General features: G+C 40.6%; 1 protein-coding gene across 9 annotated transcripts in view; it reads right to left on the bottom strand.

Annotated features, from left to right (window-relative positions):
- SLC35B3 (solute carrier family 35 member B3) overlaps positions 1 to 11,463 on the bottom strand; it is a 28,436-nt gene extending 16,973 nt beyond the window's left edge. The window contains exons 1-6 of one of the 9 annotated variants that reach the window (XM_040460712.1): positions 10,911 to 10,985; positions 8,982 to 9,107; positions 6,635 to 6,774; positions 5,981 to 6,092; positions 4,608 to 4,901; positions 2,270 to 2,391 (exon numbers count right to left, since the gene is read on the bottom strand). In XM_040460712.1, the coding sequence (XP_040316646.1) occupies positions 2,270 to 2,391; positions 4,608 to 4,808 (323 nt within the window). In that variant the 5' untranslated portion in view covers positions 4,809 to 4,901; positions 5,981 to 6,092; positions 6,635 to 6,774; positions 8,982 to 9,107; positions 10,911 to 10,985. The other 8 variants (XM_040460710.1, XM_040460711.1, XM_040460717.1 and 5 more) reach the window with 8 other exon arrangements.
- Positions 11,464 to 21,257: the final 9,794 nt, after the last annotated feature.

The following is a 21,257-nucleotide window of genomic DNA, read 5'->3' as shown; positions in this document are numbered from 1 at the left end:
CTAATCCTCAGTGAGGCATCACCAGGGAAGGACAGCACTACTCTTCCAGGTAATGACAGAAGTCACAGTGATCAAATTTCCTCAGAGATAAATTGCAAATAGTGGCCAGAAAATTAAAAAAAACCTCAAGTCAGAAAAATCATAAGGAATGTTGATTAAAAAGTAGCGTAACAGGTCGAAAGAAAACCAGCCTGAAACTCAGGAGACCTATATTCAGAAGGTCGCAACTCTGAGAGCAACTTGCCATAGAGACTCCTGAAGGCCCCAGCCTCCTCCAGGGGTGTTCGCTCACTGGTGAAACCAGGAGGTTATTAGATTCATCATCCTGCCTCTGGGGTGCTCACTGGGTCTGTTTTATTTAGTATCTCAATTTCTTACTTCTTTAGACATGGTGGGGAAATTGTGACTTTAAATAGCCCCTTCAAAACCAATTTGACAGATCTTCCTTAAAAACTCAAATAAAGTAACAACAAAGTTACAAGGTAATCTTTGGTGAAAAATAACAAGTAGCCGGTTCAGGGTATTGCAACTTACAATATGCTTTACCACACATTACGGAGTGGTCCTCAAAGGTCAGAGAACTTAAGAAACTCCCTTGAGGTCTTAGGACAGCTAATTAGAGGCCATGCCAAGACTCAAATACATGTTTTCTGACTCCATATCCTTTTCTCTTTCAAGTACAAGGTATTCATATAAACATAGGAAGAAAGGGGGAAAAAAAAAACTAAGCAAAGAATCTGGCTAACTCAAGATTTAGAGAACAGTGGCATTTAAATAAATTCAGAAATATGTGACTGAGCATATTTTCATTGTAACATACCTTTAAAGAGTTTTTCTAAAAATGTTTTAATGTGCCATGGAAATGAAAAGGTTTCAACTCATAATTATCTTCATCTGTAAATTCTTTTCCTACACTCCTTCATTTATGTTTAAATCAAACAGAAATGATTTTATCTTTAAACATGTTACAGTCATGTGGTTTAAAGGCAGGGATAAACATGGCCGGAGGCACACTCCCCATCTCATTTGGGTAGATGACAGGGAGGCGTATCTTGGTATCACTTTCCATTTAAGAAAGACAGTGTTAGGTTCTTTTACTTTGAAAACAGACGTCCAGCAGTTTGCAATTGGTAATGAATCATCAGGTTTTCCTACATATTAGTCTTGACAGATATATTTAATTACTTTTTATTCTATCACCTGTGACTGAGAATGGCAGTTTTAGAGCATGAAAATAATACAAATGCTATCCTCAGATTCAAACATTTTACTATGACTGCTCTAAAAATTTATTGGCAGTAAAGAGGTTGAGAACTATGAATTAGGACTATGAAGAAATACCAGTGGTATAGACTTAAATATTTAAAATTTTATAGTTATCTTCTTAGAAATATCAAAAATATATTTGTAAGAAAAATAGCAGCTGTGAAAATATCCTATTTTTACTGAAAGATTGAACATTTGTATCAATGAAGATCGAATGTCAGTATTATAGCTCCTTTACTGCATTTAAACTGCCCGATACATACATGAAATGTTCACATATTAAAGTCTGATATGACAGGATAACCACACTTACAGAAGTTACATTCAATTTCCTAACCTCCTCTTGTATATAATCAGGTTTTTATTGCACATTGTTCAGTATACCATTAAAAATATTTTGAGATATTTCTCAAATCTAGATGGTCAATTTAAAATACACTGTTAAACAAGCTCCTGTAGTTTTAATGAAAACACACGTTATGAAATTTCTCTGATGTCTAAACATGCAGTCTCAGGTCCTGGACATTACAAATACAACAATATTAAGCAGAGCATATCCCACCAAACATTAACTGTACATTTCAAAGACCACTATAAAAGTGGCATTGATAGTTCATTTCATCACTTTGATCTTAGTAGCACTGTAAGTCTTTCAGTAATCACACCCACTTCAGTGAAATTTATAAAAACACTTATGTACATTTGATACTTTCTCTCGTTTCAAGAAGATACATTTACTGTAAGTTGAGCCTAAACTACATTTTTCTGATAACATTACACCGTAAGAGAGACCACTTTTTTTCAGGGTATAAAGGAAATATATTTAGTATTTTTTAGTAAGTTGATTATACTGATAAAAATTCTTGGGTATTAGATATGTTTTATTAATAGGAAATATGTATATTGCATGTATAATATACTCCACATTCCCAAAACACAAAACAAAAAATTTAACTACTACTAATGAATTTAACTGTCAAAAAAATAAAAACAAACTACATACCTTCTCCTTTTGTCCTGAATAAGCTGAAGTTCTATTAGGCCAAATATGGAGTAAAATGCAAACTGTACTAAAGTTAGGTACCAGCCAAAGGACTTAAAACCCTCCATTGAAAATATTAATTCCTGTCAAGAGATACATGAATACTGTTAAGTTCTTGGGCAAACCAATTTCTTCACAATAAATTCCTATAAACACAACATTAAAATTTTTTTTTTTACATTTATTTATTTTTGAGAGACAGAGAGACACAGCACAAGTGGAGAGGGGCAGAGAGAGAAGGAGACAGAATCCGAAACAGGCTCCAGGCTCTGAGCTGTCAGCACAGAGCCCGACACGGGGCTCGAACTCACAAACCGTGCAATCATGACCTGAGCCGCAGTTGGACGCTCAACCAACTGAGCCACCCAGGTGCCCCTATAAACACATTTTAAAAGAAACCAAGCCTCACCACCACCACCACCACCAAAAAAACAAACAAAACAAAAAAACCCACCAAAAATCAAAACACCATCCAAATCACAAGGCACCTCAAAGGTAAAATTAGAGAAGTCCAGGAGGCCTTTCCAAAGAACTGAGTGAGAAAAACAAAGGGAGGAAGGCTGGCTATAAAGCAACATTATCCTATGCTTTGCTCTTTAAAAAAAAAAAAAAAAAAAAAAAGATTGCCAAAATTAAAAATTGCCCCAAACATTGAGAAAGGTCCCTGGGTCAAGAACTCCTTTATGATACAATAAATATATTTCATCAGAAGTTTATTATCTCAGACCTGTTTTTTCTATAGGAATTTAATCAGTTCAAACCAATGTTATTTTTTGGAATATCTGGGCCACGGATTTTATGAAATTTCTCCTTGTAAACAGTTACTTATCTAAACACAATGTTGTGTCATGAAGTAACATTTATATTAATTGTTAATAAGCCATTATTAACAAGTCATTAAGAGGTATTCCAATAGTTATTTGGCTTAATCCAATAAATCACCCTCCCTCATAAACTCTGAACTAGATACTGTGTAATTCCCCAAATTTACTTCATGTGCAAGTACGTCTGCAAGGTATTTAGGAATTTTCTGGCACATGAACTAAAAAACATGAAAATAGCTTTATTAAGTATGCTAGCATTCAGATATATTATACTTATATATATATAAATAACTTCATTACAAAACCCCACCATTTTCTCTAAACTATTTTAAAGCTTTTCTTTTTTTCATTTATTTTTGAGAGTCAGAGAGCAAGAGAGAGAGAGCACGAGCCAGGGAGGGTCAGAGAGAGAGAGGGAGAGAGAGAATCCCAAGCAGAATCTGCACTATCAGTGCAGAGCCTGACACGGGGCTCAATCTCATAAGCTGTGAGATCATGACCTGAGCAGAGATCAAGAATCGGACACTTAACCAACTGAGCCACGCAGATGCCCCTAAACTATTTTAATATGCTAGCAACATCAGTTGTCACAAAGTGAAAGTGATGTTTATCTAATTTTAAAAGAAGTTTTGCATAGATTATTAAGTCTCTGCTCATTAATCAAACAGAAAAAGATTAACATAAATTTGTACGGCAAACTTCTAATTCAGTTTCCTTTCTAATGACTAACTCTGCTCCCAAACTATTTGGTAACAATGGTATTTTGAAGAAATAAAATATTTCTTAACAAGAAACTGCAACCTTTCTTTGATAAAATTTACTATTTTTCATTGCTCTTCATTGTGATATCTGAATGTTTGTATCATCTTCTAGTGGGGAAATTAGTTATTATAAATACTAAGATTTTTAATTCATGTTTTTATTTCACGCTAATACTCCTCATAGCATTTTTACAAGGTAAGGAATAATCAATTCTACCATCTTCTTTATTTATACTTTTATATTTCATCTATATACGATAATCAAAAAGAATACAATAATTTTTAAGATCACTCTAATGAGCTCCAAGAATCAACCGTGGGCTAGAATATGACTTTTGTGTTATTATTCAATTTTATTGGAGAATTATGTTCCAATATATCAGCGAATACTTGAATCACTCTTTACAAACACATGGGTGCATATTACCCCCATTTTGTTAAACACAATAAATAGTTCAAATTGTGTTCATAATTTTAATTTTTTAAGATGGTCTCTGTTCCTCTCCCATCTGAAATGTTCAACTGTGAAATTTTGATCCCTGAAAAAAGGAGCACACTAACTTTTAGAAAGTCTTTTTCCATATTTAAAAAACTCAAAAATGTGAATAAACTGGTATCCTATGGAGAAAACTACCTTGGGTAAAACTATTAGTAATGCTCTTATTGACCTCAACTGTTATAAATAATTAGCATCTTGTAAATAAATATTTTTACCTGTAAATATCCATAAATTAGGTAAAATACAAAAACTCCAGCAACACATATGAAAAACTGAGTAAGTTTGTTAAATCTGCTGAGATTTATGCCAAGCACCACAATGTCATCTATTGACTTGATGTGTGGTGACATTGTCTGTGTTTTGGGAGGGACAGTTATAGAAATATATTTCCTGGAACTGTTGAACTTGAGATCCATTGTTCTTGTTTTGCTGCATTCAGTGCTTCCAAATTTATCTTTGTTGGTTTCCTCTCCTTTGTTCAGTGTTTCTTTTGCTTGCTGAGCCAAGTCCTAAAGAAGGAAATTAGCAATTAAAGCAAAACCTTTGGATAAGATACTATGCTCCAAGTAATAGTTCACATCACACTTTAAAAATTATACAGGCGAGTCTCATTTTCTCTAGATATTAATATAGTAATTCCTCTATTCAAACTTCTAAGCAACCAAAAACAATGTCTACTCTCCAATTTATGTTTGCCTGGTAAAGACCAATATCGCTAAACATAATGCCATTCTCATTCCCACAGCAAACGTCAAAAGCTAACTTAGTGTTTATTTTTTATCTTTGTGTTTACTTATCAAAGAAGTAAATATGCTTTTATTGTTTTTATATGTATTAAGGATATGATTTTTAAAGCCCATGACAGTCTATGAGTAACATCTTCAACATTAAAGTTGATCTTTAATTGCACAAAAAAAACTAATGCTCCCTTAAATACTAATACAATTTAAAATATACTTGCTAAGGATGTTTTAAAATAAACTCAAACAACTATAAGTTACTTTTAAAAAAGCTAGATTTGTCAGAGACTATAGAAAGGATGATATGCTTTAGCAACAGCATTTCTTAGGTTAAAAGATGTTTCCTTCCTTTGGAAATCATTTTAATTTAAAAAGTCTTGGGGTGCCTGGGTGGCGCAGTCAGTTAAGCGTCCGACTTCAGCCAGGTCAGGATCTCGCGGTCCGTGAGTTCGAGCCCCGCGTCAGGCTCTGGGCTGATGGCTCAGAGCCTGGAGCCTGTTTCCGATTCTGTGTCTCCCTCTCTCTCTGCCCCTCCCCTGTTCATGCTCTGTCTCTCTCTGTCCCAAAAATAAATAAACGTTGAAAAAAAAAATTTAACAAAAAAAAAAAGTCTTTGGGGAGTTGTTCAATGGATTTCAAGTTTCAGTTATACAAGATGAGTAAGTTCTAGAGACTCACTATAGGACATAGTGCCTATAGTTAACAACATGGTGGTGTGCACTTAAAAATTTCTTAAGAGGGTAGATACCATGTTATACATTTTTAACCACACACACACACACACACACACACACACACACACAGGCAGACACATGGAAACTTGTAGAGATGACAGATATATGTATTACCTTGATTATTAGGTGATGGTATCATAGGTATATGCATATGTCCCAACTCATCAAATTGTGTTATGTTAAACATGTGTAGTTTTTTTTGTATAAAAATTATACCTCAATACAGCTGTTTAAAAAAAAAAAAGAAATAAAGAAGTCTTTGGGATTATAAAAAGCTGGAAAACATCATTTTTTGTTAGTCTGAAAAAAAGTCATGAGGACTCTGTAGATGACTGTCAGTTTCTCTTTGGATTTATATAAACTGAAAAATGAATTCCAAGTACAGGGTGAGGAGAGAGCAGAGTTAGGACAACTAAACACATTTATGATGAAAAAATTATCCTAGAAAAGACTGTCTTTCACAACCCCAATGGGGACTAAAATTCAGACTAGTTGAGTAAAGAGGATGGATAAGGATAATTTTGACAAAACTGTCTTCATGGCTTAAAATGGCAAGACTTAGTCACTTTGTGATCACTTCTCCTTTGCTGATCACAGAGATTAAGCAGGCCATCTTTAGTAATTTAAATATGGATCCAGGTTCTGAATACAACTTGTAACTAACCACACTCAGGCATCAAAGAACATTTGTTTTACAGTGCACCCGCCAAATTTCTAAAGAGAAAAAGCATAATTTTAAAAAGTTTTACTGTATTTCTTTTCCTTTACCTGTTTCTTCTTCTTTATATATTGTTCTTCCTTCCCACACTATGTTTCAATCACTGCCATCTCAGAGTTAAGACTTTTTAAGACATCTTGCAGGACACCCTTGAGATCTGACTTTCTTTATAAATCATGCTTCAAATGATCTTGAATGTAGAAGAAACAAAAACCTGAGTAACTACTTTCCACATGTGTAGGCATGGATACAGAGTACCATTCAAATAAATCTGATCCCCCTTAAGCTTCTCCTCCCTCCACATCTTTCAATCAAGCCCCAAACTGCCCACAATGGACTACTATTTCATTCCAGAAATAGACCATGGACTTTCAAACACCTCTACCTTATGTTAATGAAGTTCTTTCAGCCTGATGTCTTCTTTCTCTAGGTCAGGGTTTGAAATCAAGCTTTAGCGTTCCTTCCTTTGTGATACCCTCTCTAATTCCCCAGCTGGGAGAGAACAGAACTGAAAAGGCAAGACTCAAATCTTACTTATCTCTCCGTTCTTGGGATCCTGCATACTCTGCACCTTTAAAAAGGAACCAAACAAATTGGCCCTTCGTCTGGAAGTCCTGAAACCCCAGCTTGCAATCACTCTGTCTACCTGACTATGATTTTTCAAATGTACTGTGGTGGTGGCAAACTTTGTGAGCAAACTAAAAATCTTACGGAAAACAGGTTGAGTAGGATGTGCAAATATTGATTATATATTTACACGAGAGAATAAATAAAACTTCTAGAAGACCTCTTTCCTGCTTTTGTTAGTATCAAAAATTTCTCCCCAACCATATTCTGCTGAGATGTTTGTAATTTAGCAAAATGCCTGGCATATTGCAGTGACTCAAAAAAATTATAGCTACCCTTATGAGAAAGCAGTACAGCATGGTGCTTTCCCTATGCTTTGGATTTTTGACAGATCTGAGTGCACGACCCAGCTTTGCTAACTGATTAGCTGAAGAACCTTAAGCAAATTCTTTTAACCTTTTTGAACTTCAGGTTGTACATCTTTAAAAGGGAGGGGGGGTGGTAAAAAATGTGCCTATCATAGAATTTTTGTTAGTACTACATGAAATAAATGTAAAAACATCTGGCATATAGTTAAGACCACCAATGTTAACTATTACCCAACTTTTTTTTTTTTTTAACGTTTATTTATTTTTGGGACAAAGAGAGACAGCATGAACGGGGGAGGGGCACAGAGAGAGGGAGACACAGAATCGGAAGCAGGCTCCAGGCTCTGAGCCGTCAGCCCAGAGCCCGACGCGGGGCTCGAACTCACGAATCGCGAGATCGTGACCTGAGCTGAAGTCGGACGCTTAACCGACTGAACCACCCAGGCGCCCCAACTATCACCCAACTTTTTAGAACTACTGCTGGTGTGATATGGTCGGCTGCTGGGAGACTCACTCCTCTGATGTGCAGTTGGAAATATGAATCTGGACTTCCAACCCAGACTTCTCTTCTGAAATCCAGATCTCTATTTCCAAATGCTTCTTTGAAAGCATTTCTACTCATGAGTTCCAGTGGCACCTCATTTCAAAAATGTTCAAAGCTGGGAGTGCCTGGGTGGCTAAGTCAGTTAAGCCTCCGACTCTTGATTTTGGCTCAGGTCATGATCTCAGGGGTTCATGAGTTCCAGCCTCACAATGGACTCCATGCTCTCAGTGTGTAGCCTGGTTACAATTCTCTCTCTCTGCCCCTCCCCCATGCTCTCTCTCTCTCAAAATAGATAAACTTAAATAAATAAATAAAAGTCCAAAGTTGAACTATGTTCACCTCCAAACAAACCTGCCCTTCCTATATTCCCAATCTCACTTATGGTATTGAGCAGAAAATCTGTAAATTATCTTAGATTCTTTCCTTTTCCTCAAATTTACGTTTTGCCAAGGTTCCTGTTGACTCTACATCTGTAAATGTATTTAAAATCAGTTTCTGAACCTACCATTAGCAGCTGTTTTCTCTTGCCTAGATTACTAGGCATCACTAGACTACTGTTTATAATCTCTTCTTCCCTTTCTGATCCCTCTTTCAAATTGCTCAACATGAATACCCACTATGCTATACCTCTGATTAAGGCCCTATACATTACAAGCTGGGTGATTCTCTGGACTCTCATAGCATTTTATAAAATTTTTTACAAATACCTAAATCATAACAGCAAAACTTTTTGCTTTTATGGTTGCTTCTTAGAAGCTTCTGAAATCTTTAGGGGAAGAGAAGATATCATCTTCATTATGTTTCAACACATAACAAAAGTGTAAAATATGAAATGAAGGAGTCTACTGCACTCTAGTAAGCATCAATTTAATCAACAGAATTCTGCTCCTTTCCAACAATTTGCCACTTTCAACACACCTATTGGCAATCTTAGGAGCCGCAGATCTGTGCCAGACATGTAGAGTTAAATCCCTTCAGCACTGTCACTTCTTGGACATCTGTGCCAAAATATTGACATCTCCACTGAAATTTCCCACAAAGCATCTGAAATGAACATGGAAATAAATTCATTTCTTTTGCTTACTTGAGGTACCAGTTCCAGAAAATCTGCCTTGCAAGCTTTGCATTTAGAACGCAGTTTTATTAATCAGAACATCACTGGTCAGATCACATGACTGATGAAGGAAGACACTGTAAACTCTGATACCCAATGACTGTGATCCTAATGTGTGAAACCTTCCGTTTCAGACATTAATGATGGATATCAATCAATATCCACAGAACCTAGACCAATGTCCTTTCGATGCAGGAAAAATAAAATCCAGCATAGAATTAAACCTGTTTTCAAACTAAATGATCAACATTTTGCTCTGCTTTAGACATTCACAGTAACCCTTAAACTAAGAACAAAAAACCCCACAGGTGTGAATCACTGCCTGGGGCCTCTCCTGTTCTTAAAGTCAACACATATATTTAACTTTAGTTACTTGTTGGTACAAAGCAACTGCTAAAATGGGAAAAGGCAGCATTTTCAGTATATACTGACATCTAAAAATTATAAATAACTGGTAATTACATTGGTTTGCAATGACCGACTTAAGTTAAAAATCTTTCAGTTCATTTCTTAATCTAGTTCTTTTCCAGTCTTTAGAAGAAAAATCTCCCACTACTATGAGTAGTAATTCCACTATATGAGGAAATTACATTACAGTGTAAATAACCTGAACATACTTCACTCTGTATTTTGTCATACTCGTTGTTACAAATAAAATAATCTTGCCATTGTATCTACATTAACTGGACTCTATTAATTGTTCACCTATGGGTTATGGTTATAAAACAACAAAAAAAAGGGGGGCTCATTTCTTTGTACACACTTCACTACATGAAGATCAAACAGGGTACTCATTTTTGACAGTTACTCTATTTTTTTCCAAGGGATAAATCTAAGCTTTGGATTTAATATAAAGAAATTAAGTACAAATAACACTCATCCAAATTATTTTCAAATGCTGCCGTATCTCTCTCTTCCAAGGCCCAAACTGTCCCAAATCACTTAGGAAAACGTGAATCCAAAAATCTACCCTCGACATCGACATGTGAGACCCTAACTTAGAAGAGATGCATATGCCCCACACTAAAAAAACCCCACTGTCAGCACACCAAAGCATTCCACCTCCTTTCAGTATTTCTTTAAAAGAAAAATAAAAAGGCGGGGGAGAAAACTAAGCTGCAAAGACTGGAGAATCTGCATAACTTTTAGTGGAAGATTATGACATAAATTTAATAACCTGGCAAGAACGATCACCTTGCACCGCAAAGCAGATGGACAGCAGAAGACCCTAAGTACTTTATCTAACGCAGAACCCGGAAGTAGCTCTTCACTCAAAAGCAGTCTTGGGAACCCAGGCGACTGCCAGTTCTCCAGAGGCCCCTCACTAGTCTAAAAGGCCCTCCTGGAAGTGGTCTCACTCCTGAGTCCACAGACCGGGGCCTGAGGGGGTTCTAGCCTGCTGCAGGGAGCAAAGGGGACAAGGAGGGACACACACTCCTCCCTAGAAACCGTGCCAGGTTTCCGTTCTTTAAAAAAGGAAGTCATCCCCGCCCTCCATCCTGCCCTCAATCCCCTCGCCGCACGCTCGTTATAGATGAGGAAGGTAAGCTGTGTCCAGGTTCTCTGGGGAGGGGAGGGTCTGGGTCCCGAACACGGCGAAGAGCCGGGGGTACACGTCCACTCCCGAGCCATTAAGCCACCTGAAAAGGTGACCCCAGCCCGGGTAGCGCCTGCCAGACGGAGCGGTCTCTCCCTCCCCAGGTCGCCATCACCTCCTTCTCCTCTCCGCCTACCCCTGCACTTTCCACAGCGGCCGCCGCCTCCTCGCAAGGTGTTCGCCTGGCCTGCGCCCGCGCGCCACTTCCGCCTACGTGTCCCCGCGCGCGTGCGCAGCTGTGCGGCCCCGCCCCCTCCCCGGCCTGGGGTCTCTAGCGGCGAGGGCGCGGTTACCTTTCGCGCATGCTCTGTCTTCTCAGGAACATGGGTAGAACGCAGCCAAGGTGGGCACCGCGGTGCTGCGAGCGCGTTCCTGCGCCCACTAAAATTTGCTTAGGAGCGGGGAGCGCCGATCGGGTAGAGTGTTCTTATCCTTTGATCGGTCCTCGCTTGTTGCTGGTCTCTGAGCCTCTGCAGCCTCCGGGTTGCTTCGGCCTCGTACTCCCGGGTCCCTCCCCCCGTGGGCCACCACGCTTGGGGCCACTTCCACTGCCATGGCCCTTTGCTGATATTTGGGAAGGAAGACTAGTGGAGAATGTTGAATCCGGAATTAGAAACACTGGGGTTCCCTCTTCCCTCCTCTTGATCCAGATGAGATGGCATAGTCACCCTACCTGTCTCTATTATGTTCTTGCCTGACTTGCACCTGCTTTCTGGTGACAGCGGACTGAAGTCGCACTTGGGTTGCTTCTGACGTTATAATTCACCTTGTAGCTACAGCAACCCCAGGCCTTCCAACGTGACAGAAAGTTGACAGCATTGTTAACACAATGTCACTTACTGCTCAGAATGTACATACATCCCGTAGCTTTGCCAGCCATCAACACTAAACATTTATCCTGCATTTAGGGTTACATCTACGGTCGCTGAGATGTAATGACATGAACCCCAAGATGGGATAGCTGCGATAGCTTTAGGTAACACTAAGGTGGCCCGGAAGGCAAAGATTACTGTAAGGAAGCCAGAACATTTTTTGAGTGCATGATTTGGATACCCATAGAGGGATGGATTGGATTAATGTATATGTTAACATCAAGTCAGTTTCGCACAGCTTTGACAATTTCACAGGCATTATACAGAAAGGGCAACATTTGTATTTTGTCTTGGGTGTGAGGGTTTATATCAAAGACTGGCAGATATCTCCTAGTATAAGCGAGGTGAGTGTGGCTAGGCATTTTTATTTAATCCTTACCAACCTGGTACAAGGTCAGTGTTATCAGCATTTTATAAATGTTGAAATTAGGACCTAGAGAATTTTAATTTCCCACTGAGACAGTAAATGACAAAGCCATTAACGATGCCATACTGTTACCTGAATAATGTGGACTTAAAGGCATTTGAACAACAGTTCTTTATTGAGCACCTATTAAATGGGCATATGCAGAGTTTGTATACATAATCCATAAATTACAAGTATGGGTTCCTTGCCCTCAAGGAGTTGTGGGCACAAAAGAAAAGGTAAATGTCAGCATAGAACAACTTCTTGTACAAGAGACATCATAAGTTACCCTCTACTTCTGCCTGGACAATTACCATAGCCTTTCTGACAGGACTTTCTACTTCCCGTTTATTTCTCTACTTCCAGTTTCCATTCAGCAGCTTGCTGTTTGCGCCTCCCCCATGTATTATGAGAGCAGAGATTTTGTCTCAGTCACAGCTGTATTGCCATCATCTAGAACAGAGTGCTTGGTACAGTCTGCACTCAGTAAATAGTTGCTGAGTGAATTACCAAGATGCAATGCCAAATGAGGGTTAGGACAGGAGTATGGAAATCCAGAAAAAGTAAAGTATTGGCTGGCATGGCTTATGAAAGCCTCTTCTAAAGGGCAGAACCTAGATGATGAGGATTCCAATGGCTTTGAAATGGGGGAAAGGGGAGGGAAGGCAGTCCGAGCAGAACCAACCAAAATAAACAGAGACATTAAACAGGCAGTAATCGGATTTACAGTAATGCTAATATGCTGATCTCCACGAGCAAAACTAAGACAGGAAAGCAGCTAATAACTGGTGTGTGAAAATTCAGCCTTGCCTCACCGAGGGCTCATGTATCAATTCCCTCTTTACTAGCAAATTCCATCCTTCCGAGATCGTATCCATTAGCTATTATCAATTCCAGACGGACTGGCAAATACATTTAGAGCATAGTTGGAATTTGTTTTAAGCTATGAAAAAGAAAATACTGAAAATGACATGGAATTTAATGTCTGGACGTCCTCAAAACCCAAACCAGACCAACCCAAACCAAACCAGAAAAACAACCCAGGAAATTGGGAATCATGAGGTCTGCATCCAGGAGGCTATGGAAGCTGGTGGAGGACTCATAGCTGTTTTTCTTGGACAAGCTGGGGTTTGCACATTATCTACCTGGATGACTGTTCAGGGAATCACTAAACACATTTAAAGGAAGAACAGCAATCATTTAACAGAAAGCAGAAAAGAGGAGAAAAAGTGAAATGTAGCAGTTGTCAAAAAAAAAAGGGGGGGGCGGATCTGGGGACAGACATGTACAGAGGGAGGGTCATGTGAAGACAGCCAGAGAGAGGAGAGGAGCCTCAGAAGACACCAATCCTACTAGTACCTTGATCCCGAACTTCTAGCCTCCAGAACTCTGAGGAAATAAATTTCTGTGGCTTACGCCACCCATTCTCTGGTATTTTGTTATGACAGCCCTAGCAAAGAAATACAGCCAGTGCAATATTTTTACATGTCAGATGTGAAGTGAATGACAGACTGAGTAGTACTTGTTACTGAGTCGGTTTTTAACAAGTGCTGACTCCATTACATCACTGTGATGCCCTAGTGATGACCACCGTGGGAAACTGAAGATGTGCAGCAATGAACTGACTGTCGACTCCTAAGAAATTCATAGTCCTATTGTGTCAAAAGCCTGTGGTGTCTTGACTCATGTTCTGAGCATCACCTCCAATTTTGGACTTGGTTGCGGGGTCGGTTTCATGCAAACTTGTCACTTTTCCCTGATGGCTTCCTTTCTCTATCATTCTTTGCTGTCTGCCCGGAGTCTCCTCTAAAAGTTTGCTAACTCCCATGACAACAACTCACTCCTGGGTTGGCCTTCAACCAACGGGTGACAGTCCCCGATGGGTAAAGCCTCCTGCTCTTACCCTTTAGTGAGGCAGTTCTGGAGGGCCATTCTTTGTGCTTCTCAAGAGGTCCTGGGGAAACTGCATCCTGGTTGCCCAGAGCAGCAACTTTCAAACTGCGTTCTTAGACCATTTCCTATACCTTCCTTTCATTCCTGCACTGCTTCTCACTGGGATCATCTTCCAGATGGCCTGGGCACACACATGCAGCTGTCTTAGGTTACGCTTTTTAGGGAAACCAAGCTAAGAAAGTTAGTGTAGGAAGAAAGTCTCAAATGCAGCCCCTCAGGTGACTCACTAGTCAGATGGCGACACCGATACGTCCGGGTGTGCTGGGGTATCACCATCACTAAGGCTCTTCTTAGATGTGGTGGACAGAAGGTGAAGATAAAACACTGGTCTGCATGGTAGCTCTAGCATTTGAGTGGGAAGAGATAAGGACACTTAGAAGATGGCAGAATTCGCTGGCTTTTTTTTTTTTTTTTTTTTTTAACTTTCATGGTCAGCCAGCTCTCAGCTCAGGGCTCACTGGGAGATGTATCAGCATTTAAGGAGACCCTCATCTCTTGCAGCCACAGGACAGGGTGCTAAAATCATGTTCAAGATTTAATTCTAAGGGTGGCAGAGCTTCTTGGTAATCCAATGTGTATCTTTGACAGATCTCTAATGTTAGGGTCAGGGGAGGAGAAGGATCCTGAGACTAAGAAGGGGAAAGTTACGTGGGTGATCTTGGGAACCTTAAACCTGAAAACTCCCTTAATCCCTTTGGGTTAGTAGAAGCAACCCTTACCCCCGCCCCCCACCTCCAACACACGCACCCTTGTTTAGGGAAAATCACTCCCACCCCCACCTGAAGACCATGAAAAGACCTCATCAGAGACAGGTGCTTGACAGGGTCATGCTTATCATCAAGATCTGCTCCAATCTCTCCTCATTGCCTCCAGACTAAAAATTAGGGTGGGCTCTTATTATAGCCTTAGTGGGGAAGTGCAGTCCCTTCTTTGGCAGGAAATGGTTTTGTCACCCAAAGAATCACTAGATCTAGCCGATAAGAACCGGCAGCAATCCAGAGGACACAGGCTAGAATCTGGGAGTGGTTATTGCAGGTATTGGATTTTGTGGGGTAGGGAAAGGGGACAAAATATCAGGCTGGATAATGGAGGGTTTAATGACATATTAGTAGTCTCCATGATTCAATTTAATAGCTGGGCAAGGTCAACTAGAGGCAGTCCCCATGCCCTGCTGAGATGGTTCACTGAAGCTTAAATGCAGTGGAAGCCCCCAGTAAATGAAACAGGGTTGGCAAAATGGTCTTGACAGAATATTGAGGAAGGAATCAGGGAGGTGGTATTTTTGGAGTGAATTTTTAATGGGAGAGCAAAGAACCCGACATGTGACTATATTGCCTGGGAAGGCTAGGTGGGCACTGCCTTCAATAAAGCAATAATGAATATTCTTTGAGAAGCTTAGGGTCCTCTATAAGCCCAGGCTGAAGTAGGAGAGGCTTCCATGGAACAAGGATCCCGAATAATCAGCGGAGGATGACAGGGGTGAGAGGATTCCAGAAGAGCAAAAGCCCTGTGGTAGCATTTAGCCAACAGAAGGTGGATACAATTACTAAAACTAGTAGCAAAACCAGAGTGGCATCGGGTTGCCTTGGTCTGCAGGCTCACAGTCAAAGTCTTTCTAACAGTAAGGCAGATGTGTATTTAAGCATATTGTTCACCTTGAGTAGCCATAAAAACAAACAGAAGAAGTAGTGAGCAAAAGGCTGACATTAACTGCCTTAATACGAGTAACCTCACATTCAGACCCATCGAGTGAGGGGGAAGCCAGGTCCCTTGAGGAAGAACCCTGCAATGCCACTACAAATTACCTACAATAAATGTTCCCAACACATTCCCCAAGGGACCAAAAGCCATTTGCCCAAGGAGAAGCACACTGTGGAAAGTGAATTACACAGGGACTAAATCTGCGTCATAGTGTGTCCACTGCGTCTATGGATTCCCCCAGGTATAATTGGTACTGACATGCTTAGCAACTGATAGATCCCTCTCTGACCTGTTGTAAGAGTTCTTATGCTAGGAAGGGCCGAGTAAAACTCCTGAAATCATTTCGCCTCCTTGGACCAGAATAAAAAACCGGAAGCTTATTGCACCCGAGAGGGATTGTAGAGATTGCATCAGTAAACACTTAAAAAATGTAGAGATGATGATCTCTGTCATAACCCATTCAATTCATCTTTTTGGTATTTGAAAAAAATTAGTAGTAGCATGGTGTATTTTGGTAGATTTTGGAAACTTAACCAAGCGATAGCTCCAATAACAGCTGCTCTTGTGCCAGATGTGATATTTTTATTAAAATAGCTAAAACAGCCTTTCATACTTGTTATATGGTTACTGAGCTGGCAAATGTCCCATCCATAAAGCAGAACAAAAGCACTTCACTCCTTTGTGAAAAAGACTTAAGTACATATTCACTGTCTTTTTCCAGGGATAGGATAACTTTTCTGCTTTCCGTCAATATGGAGTCCTGCAGGAACCTTGACTGTCACGACATCCTCTATATCATTGACATCATGCTCATTGGACAGAGATAACAGGAGGCAAGTGCTGGATATTCTAGGAAGATATTCTAGGGAGAGTGCCACAGAGTGGGAGATAAGGATCTATGAGGATTTAGAATCTGCCTGACTTGGGGGCATCTAATGGTTTAGGGGCTGGTGGCATCCTCTCTTAGTTTGGTTTCACCTGAAATAAGACCTGAGACAAGAACTTGTGTGCAGGTAATTTCTTTGGAAAGCCATCTCAGGAAGCAGAGGGCAAACAAGAAGGAGAGGAAGAGGGAGAATGAGGAGAGGCAGTACTGGGGTTCATATAGAGGTGGTTGGTCCAGACAACAGCGCTCAGTTCTCTCAGGAATGCAAAGTGTTAAGGACCGGAGTTTGGATTTCGGAACATACATGAGCCCTGTCTAAAAGACACCGATAGTTTCAAGGGAGACCCTGGGGCAGGAAGCAGAGAGACTCACAGAGTCTGCTTGAGCTGAAACATTGCAAGTGAAAAGTGGATCTGAGCTCCCACAAACATGTTCAACAAAGCTGTGGCTTAAGTCAGAGATTTGCTGATGGAATGTCATGTTGTGGGGCACAGAAGCACTGGCTACATCCTTTCAAGTGAAGGAAAATGTATTGCACTTTGCAGTTCCTATTGAAGAGAGAGAGAGAGAAAGAGAGAGGGAGAGAGAGAGAGAGAGAGAAATTGCACCGATGACTCCTTGATTTGGGAGGCCACATATACCACATTTAGGAATGCTGCTTCAATCCATTCATTAGATGACTCAAAAAACCTTCAGCTCTGAATGTGGCCCAGATCTGCTCTGTAGCAGATCCAGGCAGTACTGAAGTATAAACTTTTCTGCACTTGACCTGTGTGACCCAGTAGATTCATCGGGGCTGGAGGCATCTATTGTAGATAACAATGTTAACTGGAACCTCTGGAAAACAATAGAAGATCCAAGGTGTAGGCTACAGAAAACTGCTTGATTTTGATAAGCTCCTGCAATACTCCTGGGGGCTGGTAGAGACTGGGTTTTAACTGTGGGATATCAAGTGGCTATGAAAGCACTGGTGCCCATCATGAGCTAGCTGTTGTCAAATTCAGACCCACTGAGTCATAAGGGTAGGCAAGTAGAACAGCAATCTGCTGTAAGAGGAAAATGGTACATTAAGGATCAGGCCTGAGGAGGTCCAGAGGGCAAAGTAAGTTAGATATCACCTACCTCTATTGCCCCAGTGCCTCTCAGTCAGCTCACATCTATGGCCTTAGGACAGGCTTCTGAAGGTGAAGTAATGAAAGAGACAACAATAGCAAGAGCAACAACACAGACCTTATACATGCATTGGTTGGCTAAATAGCTTGGTTTGAGCTGAAAATGTATTATTGTTTTTCTGTAGCCCTACTCAGGGATGGCCCTAAGAAGACATTTGGGTGAAATGCCCCCATTGGACGGAGCTGTGAGCACTTGACTGTCTACTTAGTATGGAGGGAGAAATGGCCGCTCCCTCCTAACTAGTGTCTATTTCTGGTCAGGGGTGAAGATGGTACAAAATCAGCAGATTGGAGACAAGGAGCTTTGGAGGAGGCATGTGGATAGATCTAAGGGTGTCTGCACAAAGTTCATGAACCTTTATATATTATTTTTATGCCCCATATAGAATCTTTATCACAGAGGAGGCACTCAGCAAGCAAGTCCAATGTGTGTTAGTTAGCCTTTGTCCTCAGCTGATTCAGTGCTTGCCTGATACTCTCATGAACAGAGGAGCCATCATGTTAAGGGTGGGGTGCATGTCTGGCTCCACAGCAAAAGCTCCTGCTTACTAAAGCTTGTATAGCTCTTGGAATGTCCAGTGTGTCAGCAGCAAAGATTGATAGTAAATCCTGAAAGGAGAGCAGCCAGCCACTTGATTGGTTACAGAAAAGCCTGTCTTTCCTGGAGAGTGAAGGGATTTATCCTTTAGGAATTGACACCTTCCTTGTTATGGATTGGTCCTGTTCCCAATGCCTCTGCCAGCACTACCATCTGATGGACTTACAAGATACCTGATTTTCTGACACATTGCCTTTGAGTAAGGGACCGACTTTATGGTAAAGAGGTGTCACAATGGGTACACAACCATGGGTTCTATGGGTCCTACTGTATATTGCATCCCCTGGAGGCAGCTGGCCTAATAGGACATTGGCATGGTCCATCATATCTCTCATTCAGGAATCCTGATCGAATTGGAAGGCCATCATCCCGGATACTTACATGCACAAAACAAAAACAGCTGATAGATATGATCTTGTGCCCCCAAAGAGCTAGAATATATGAGTCTGGGAACCAAGAAGTGGAAATAATATTGGCCTTTCTCACACTGCCTCCCAGTGACTTAACTGCAGAATTTCTGCTTCCTATTCTTCTACTAGAGGTTCTAATCTCCACAGAAGAACTCTCCTACCAGAGACCATAATAGGAGCCACTGAAACTGAAGTTATAACTACAGCTTGATTAGTTGGGTACCTCATACTAGTGGGGCGAACAGGTGGAGAAGAGACCTGGATTCTTCTCAGACCTGTTCATTACAAATGCTACTCTATTTAGTGAGGACAAGGAGAATCTGTGTCTACAAAGCTAGGGGATTCATTGAGGTGTTTCTTGGTGTTTCCATGCCCAAATTGGTGAAGGCAACTACAGCAATAATAGCCTCATGAGGGCAAAGCAACTAAAGGCTCAAATGTCTCAGTCACCCCACTAGGTAAGCAGTCAGCTGTGGTGCTGGCCAAGGGTGAAATATATCTAGAATGAAAGTTGGAAGAGGAAGAAGATGGCTGTCAACTATGGCCTCACATAAGTTGCTGCAGCGGGTTCTCTCGCTGATTCTACTAAGCCTTGGGAATTAGATATTCTGTAGAGATGCATATGTCTTCTCAATCTCACCGGATCACTTATTGCTGCCAGTGTCTGGCCTCAAGCTTACGTTGTGTTTTTTGCTTTCTGTTTTTCTGATGCGGCAGAGGCCTGACAGAGCAATGACCCTCCATTGGGGGATGGACACCTATGGATAGATACTCCTGCATTCTATCCCTCAGGACAATTTTAGGAGGTGTTTTGCTTCTCAGATTCTCAAATGTCCTGGGGAATCATCTTGCATAGTGTTAAGACTTAAGTTCTAGAATCAGACTAAATTTATATCCTTTTACTAGTACTTGCTTGTTGGGTATCTTTGGGCAAATTACTTAAATCTTCTAAATTCCAGTCTTCCAGTGTGTAAAATGATGATAATAGTACTCATCTGGTTAGTTGTAGTGTTAAGTGAAAAAGGATTAAATGTTGCCAAATGGTTAGCACAATGGGTATCATCTGGTAAGCCCTCAGTAAATGTTAGCTTTATTATTATTATTATTATTATTAACTTTTTTATTTAGAGAGAGAGAGAGTGAATGGGGGAGAAGGGCAGTGGGGGAGAGAGAGAGAGAGAGAGAGAGAGAGAGAGAGAGAGAGAATCCCAAGCAGACTCCATGCTCAATATGGAGCTCGATGCTTGATCCCATGACCCTGAGATCATGACCTGAGCCAAAATCAAGAGTTGGACGCTCAACTGATTGAGCCACCTAGGTGCCCCTATTATCATTTTTATTAAAAGCACTTTTATCGTAGGGGCGCCTGGGTGGCTCAGTCGGTTAGGCGACTGACTTCAGCTCAGGTCATGATCTCACAGCTCGTGAGTTCGAGCCCCGCGTCGGCCTCTGTGCTGACAGCTTGGAGCCTGGAGCCTGCTTCCGATTCTGTGTCTCCCTCTCTCTGCACCTCCCCTGCTCATGCTCTGTCTCTCTCTGTCTCTCAAAAAATAAATAAATGTTAAAAAAATATTAAAAAAACACTTTTATTGTTAATTATTATATTCATATATTAAATATTATATCAATTATTAATTATTAATATTAATATATCATTGTTACTGGTGAGCCCTGTTCTCTGGACTTGGTTCCTGAGTTTGGCCAAGAAAGAATTCAGAGCCAAACTTGCAAGCAAGCAATCCTTTAATAGTGGCCAGAGTGAAAGTGCGCTCTCAAAGTGGGCGATTGGGCAGGCCCAGGGTTGTCTTATGTTTTATACTCGTATGGGTTATGGGTACAAATTAGGGCAGTCTCTGACTGAGGTTGCCTCCAGTCATCTAAGAGATCTCTCCTACTAGTCGGGAGGGTGAGATTTTGGCCCTTCATGGTCCTTGTTGGAATTGTCACAGCAGTCATCCCCTTCAGGGAGGGTCAAAACCTCATTGCAAATGTATTACAATGAAGTTATTGGTTACTTTAGGGCAGCGATTATAGGGAAGAGCTCATGTGAGCTCCCCCAGGTTTTCCCGGACTTCAGTGAGGAGGTAGTTGGTGATTTCTGTCTTTTTCATGGTCAGAGAATCCAGTTCTCTGCACATACCTAGCTAGCTGCCTGCACTATATCATCATTTCTGTATTATTATTATCAGTTGCCTCTTTTCTATCTCTGCCATAAAGAGAAGCTTTGATAGCATTTTCAGGCTAGGCCACTCATTGGTAGATATGTGGCTTCCAGTGCACTGAACAGAAAAACTACTTGATTCAATTTTTACCAAACATTCATTTAGTAAATAGTGATTGAGCCCTTATTATACATGCTGCTGGGCATTGTGGACATGTCCATGAGGAAGACAGATGTGGATTCTTGCTCTCACAAAGCTCATAGTCTTGTGCTGGAGATAGTTACTTGCACAAGTAATTACAGTGTGATTAGTATTAATGATAA

The sequence above is a fragment of the Herpailurus yagouaroundi genome, unplaced genomic scaffold, assembly GCF_014898765.1.
Source record: "Herpailurus yagouaroundi ecotype Mexico unplaced genomic scaffold, PumYag 250, whole genome shotgun sequence".
Taxonomy (NCBI): domain Eukaryota; kingdom Metazoa; phylum Chordata; class Mammalia; order Carnivora; family Felidae; genus Herpailurus; species Herpailurus yagouaroundi.
The sequence above is the reverse complement of the archived record's forward strand: the minus strand, read 5'-3'. Positions and strand labels throughout refer to the sequence as shown.